The sequence below is a fragment of the Brassica oleracea genome, chromosome C4, assembly GCF_000695525.1.
Source record: "Brassica oleracea var. oleracea cultivar TO1000 chromosome C4, BOL, whole genome shotgun sequence".
Taxonomy (NCBI): domain Eukaryota; kingdom Viridiplantae; phylum Streptophyta; class Magnoliopsida; order Brassicales; family Brassicaceae; genus Brassica; species Brassica oleracea.
This window is the reverse complement of record NC_027751.1, coordinates 27,791,058-27,796,418: the sequence shown is the minus strand read 5'-3', so window position 1 is coordinate 27,796,418 and position 5,361 is coordinate 27,791,058. Positions and strand designations below refer to the sequence as shown.

Sequence of the window (5,361 nt, the reverse complement as noted above, 5' to 3'; positions counted from 1 at the left end):
AAAATTCGAAATTTTATCACAAAAATTATAGATGGTTTGAAATCTAGTATGGGAAAGGATATAGATATGTTTAAGGTTGGTTTAACTTGTTAACCGGCAGTATAGTCACATCAAACCAAAAGAAAAAAATATAATTTGGATTAAACTTACAATTGATATGGATTTATAATGAGATCATACAACTTGTAGGTGGTTTGAAAATTAGAATGGGTAAGGATTAAGATATGTTAATGTTGGTATAACTGATTAACCGCGGTATAGTCACACCAAAACCAAAATATAAAAGATAATTCTAATCAAACCATATAGCAAATATCACGTCCTTAACCGGCAATATAAAAGATAATTTCATTAAAAGATCGGAAGGGTAGGTGGTTATGTAAACCGTATTTAAAGGGGTACTGTTTTCATATTGCGTGTATTAATAATGGTAAGAATAGTTAGTTAGAGATTAGATGTTATATGACATTCCAGTAAAAGGTCCAATAAGTCCAATTTTTAAAAAATTACATATGAAAAGAAGTTGTGACTTCTCTTTTAATAGATAAGATTATACTCTTTGTACAAATACTAAAGTAGAGAATTATGGGCAGATAGACAGAGAGTGTTGGGACTCAATTAAGGATGCGACTCTTCAAGGGAACTAGTAGGTTCTTGAAAGCTTTCAGAATTATTTTTTTTTTTTCTTTTTGTAATTTAGATTTGGTTCTTTTCAAACAATATCCAATGCATTATCTTTCTTGATAAATTAAACAAAAAATATTTGAAGACTATGGGAAGTTTGATTCATGGTCATGTAACCATCATAATCTGTGTACTTTAATTTTCATTGGGTCGTGTGTGTAACTTGGATTCTATTCCTTTTGTGTTTTGCTTTATCTAGTACACAATCAAGTTTCTTTCTTTTGATTTGCAAACTGCTTTAAAAAAAAACTTTGGAAAGTACACTTCTTCATAGCTACTAAAGAGCATTTTAAATACTCTTTCGAAACGCCATGAAAGTGAACTGTTCAGAAAAATTGATAAATCTGATTCCATGTATGAAACCAAAACGCAACCGCAACAAACTCAGGTCCTAACAGCAAAAGGTGATTCAAGTCAACAAAAACAAAACAAAAAGTGCGGTTTTAAAAAGCGTTTCAAGAACCTCTTTCTTCAAACACCATTACATTCAACAACAGCTTCCGCAGCTCGTCTTGGTTTGTTCTTCCTCCTACTCCCAATCTGTCTAAACCCCGTAGACAACGATGACTTCACTGAATCATCAGTGCTTGATTTTGATCCTAACACATTCTCTTCTTCTGTTACATTACTCTCTTTAGACTCTTCTACTGGCTTCTTCCCATTCTCTGTCACATCTTCTTTGCTTGTTACTAAACCGTTTGTATCTTCATCCTTCTCCACAATCTCTTCTTCTTCTCCTTCGGTTTCATCTTTCACCGGCTTCTGTGGCCTCCCTCTTCTCCTGTAAGCTGGAATCTTTTCTTCTTCATCACCATCTTCTCTAGCGGAAGCATTCTGCCTCTTTCTTTTCCCTCTACCTCTTCTCATTTCTACTATTTCAATTCTCTACCAAACCAAACCAAAAGACTCAAGCAACTAGACAAGAACCCTGCCAAGTGAAAAAGGTTGCTCTTTTCAATCCATTTCAGTATCCCAGCTCTGAAAAAGACACAACAACACAATGGAGGAGAATTAAAACTCAAACACATACAAAAACAATTGTCAAAGCAACACTTCATCAGTAGACATTGAACAATTTAATTTGATCTCTCTTCAAAACCTTTATTTTTCAACTTAGTATTAACCTCAAAACTAAGCTACAAGCCTACAAGCAAGCTCAATCAATTATCTTCCAAGAAAAGTAGTTGCATGAACGGTCTAAAGAGAACCAACAACTTCTATTTCCCTTCCAAATCTATTCAAACTTCTTCATAACAGTCAAACACAAGACTCACTACCAGAAAGAACAAACAGAGATAGAGAAACAGAGACTCGCCTGTGAACCCATTTCTCAGGATGAGACAAAACTCCAATAAGACCTATAAAAGGTTTTATCTTTTCTAATCTTTATTGAGGTTTCAACTGATCTACTCACCAGTTTCTGCAACCATACAACTAAAAGTTAGCAGAGAGAGTAAAACCCAGATCAGAAAGAAAAGAAAGTGATGAAGCCAAACAGAAGATATTGAATCAAAACCCCAAAGGATAAGACTTTAAGGAAAGGGATCTAAAGGGAACAAAGAAACAACACTAACAACAAGTGTTGGTTGAGAGTCTTGAGACTAGAGAGTGTTCGTTGAAATAGAAAAAGATGGATTTGCTTTCAAAAGAGTTTTTCCCTTTTGCTTTTTTTTTTTACTCTGTGAAGCTATAAAACGTAAGAATGACGCTTTCCTCTCACTTCCACCACTTTCACTGACTCAAATGGATCTTAAAATCCCGTTGATGATGGATACGGCTTTCTCCCACGCGTTTGGATAGACGCGTGTTACCACATTCTTACTCGTTGCTGGTTGGGCAAGACTCTCGCAAGAGTCATAAAGACAGCTAATAAGCCGCGTGACCGCGTCGTTCATAGGTTTGAAATCAGATATTTCTCTAATGGGCCCAATTAAACTCTCGTTTCCAAAGAAGACATACATGTTATGTGTACAACTTGAAGGCCCATATATCAGCCCAATTATATCTTGAAGGTACAGCTGTCAGCTGGTTTATATTCTACTCGTTTACGCTTTTTTTTGGTACACTTTTTTTTTTCGGTGTGCACCGCTCGTTAGGTATGGAAATCTAAACCGAAAAACTCGAATTCGAACTCAAACCCGATCCGAGCTAGAAAAATATCCAAACGGTATTAAGTTAGAGAAGATTGGATACCCGAATCTGATAGGGTAATACCCAATATCCGAATGGATATCCGAAATATATATCTTAATCATAATTTTCTAATAGTTTGAACTCATTCGTTTTCTCTTCGTAGGTCACACTAACGGTTTCATTTTTAATCGCTCTACACCTTTCAATTTTACTAGAGGAACACTGATTTCTAAGGTTGCTTGGTCAAGTAATGCTCTTCACCTTTGACTACTTGATGCCCCACTCTTCGGTTAACAACCTATTTTGTTGTTGTTTGATTAATACTATATTATTATATCTTACACATTTCTATTAAATTCATATTTATTTATTTTTGATTCATGAGTGATGTTCATTCTGATCTTTTTTTTTAAATAACTCTAAATAATTGATCCGACCCGAATTATTCGAACAAAAAACTACAAAAAACCGAACCCGACTTGAAGTGTAAAAACACATGGAACTCAAAATATCTAATCTGAACCCAAACGGATATCTGAATGTCCACCAACCACTCGTTTACGCTTCCTATTAGAAAGAGTCACAAAGAGAACTAACGGGGCATCATTCTTCTCGAGTTTGGGCTTAGACCCATTTAGATTCTTAGCCCAATTGTATTTTTTGACCCTGAGTTATATTTGTTGTAATATTTTGTTTATAATCAGAAATCAAGTAATTTTCGTTTTAAAAATCATTATTTGAGATGTTTATTTATCCTTTGTTAATTGAATACACGTAAAAGATATTTTCATAAAATGAATTCAAGTTAAAATAGCAAATGGATTGATATATTGAGTAGGGATATTCAATCCGGTAAAACCAAATCGAACCGAAGTAGAAAAAGTGGTTTCGATTTGGTAAAATCAAATAAACCGAACGAATGTTATTTTAAAAAACCCGCGATATATGAATGTAATTTGGTATATAAACAGATCAACCGACTGAAATACCCTTATGGTTTAATAAAACTGATAATTAGTTGTAAAAAGTAAAATTATCAAAATATTATAAAATATTAATATATTTATGATTTTTTTTTGCAAAAATCAAATAAACAAAAAACGATGATATAAATGAATCAAATCAAAGTATATATTGTTTTAATATAGTAGCTATATTTTATATACCGAATTACCGAAAAAAAAAAACCGAACCGAAACCGAACCAAACATCCCTATATTTGAGTGTCTTCATAAAAGAGAGCAGAGAGAGATGTCATGCTAAACCACTCCAAATCTCCATTTAATGTGTGTGTATGTATTTATGATGGCCTAGCTCTAGTCAGAGAAGGTGGATACAATAGCTGATGTAGAACCTGTGGAAAGTAGTGAAATTTTGGAAGAGAGATGATGTAATGAATTAAAGATGTTCAATGATGATGAGCACCTTTATTTCGATTTCTTATGCGACTTAATAAACTCTCTATCAAGTGCTTCTTTTTTTTTTTTTTTTGTAAACTCTCTATCAAGTGCTTTTCTGATAACCAACTCTCTCTGTCAGTTTGATTCTCTCTAACCCCTTTTAGCTCAAACATTACAACTTCTTACGTTACACCTTTAATAGACGAAAGCTTCACGTATACAACTTTGAGTCCATGGAACCTAGCTAATTAACAAAAGGTAAAAGGAAGAGAGAAATGAAATGAAGGAAGGAGTAGTTGCAGAGTGGTTATAACTCTTTCATCTTCCGTGTCATCCATGGATTCTCCACACGCCTTGCTGATGCACTTTGGTCGCATCTCTTTCTTACCTTTCCTTCTACTCCACACTGCATTTTTCCTACTATTATTAATCACCAAAAAAGAACAAAAAAATGTGACATTTAATTACTTAAAACACATATCCTGACGACTAAAACTGAGGTATTTATATCGAGGGACGCTATGGTTAGTTTATATATGCATGTATACAAGATTCAATGATAATATATATACATGTATGTACCAAGTGATAATATATTGTGGTTATAGACTTATAGTATCCCAAGTTAAAATTTTCAGTGTGTAACATTGAGGGACCTTTTAAAACTTTGACATCCGAGAAGCTAAGTTCGTCAATAAAAGAATATCGCAAAAATTTACGTGTAAATTTGCATGAAGGTTACTTTTCCTGGCCGAGTCATAATAAGAGACTCACAAAATAGTCTTACAATTAATAAGCATTATTGCTATAAGAAAATACCAGCAATCATATGACTAATCTCCAACTTATATACCCAAATTGATAAACAGATAACGAAAATTGCAGTTTTCATTTCTATGGTCAGGAAGTTTTAAATTAGATTGATTACGGAAACCTAAAATTACAAACTAGATGTGCTCTGCATGTGTATGTTGGCCTGTCTCTTCTTGTAAGAAAGACAAGAGCTCCAGGGATTCAGGTGGCGATCAACTAGAAACCAGCCACCTTGATTTCTTGTCTAATTTGTTATTCCAAGTTTACAAAAATAGTTTATCATATATCTCTTAAAAGACTAACTTTAGACCAGATCACCACATGGGATTTA

At 33.7% G+C, this 5,361-nt stretch overlaps 1 protein-coding gene across 1 annotated transcript; it reads right to left on the bottom strand.

Moving 5' to 3' along the window:
• Positions 1-883: 883 nt before the first annotated feature.
• Positions 884-2,456, bottom strand: LOC106342357. The gene is made up of 3 exons (XM_013781268.1): positions 2,259-2,456; positions 2,000-2,104; positions 884-1,662 (listed from the first exon to the last, which is right to left on the bottom strand). Exon 3 carries the CDS (start codon positions 1,549-1,551, stop codon positions 1,156-1,158), a length of 396 nt encoding a protein of 131 aa, XP_013636722.1. The 5' UTR covers positions 1,552-1,662; positions 2,000-2,104; positions 2,259-2,456; the 3' UTR covers positions 884-1,155.
• Between the last annotated feature and the right edge of the window lie 2,905 nt (positions 2,457-5,361).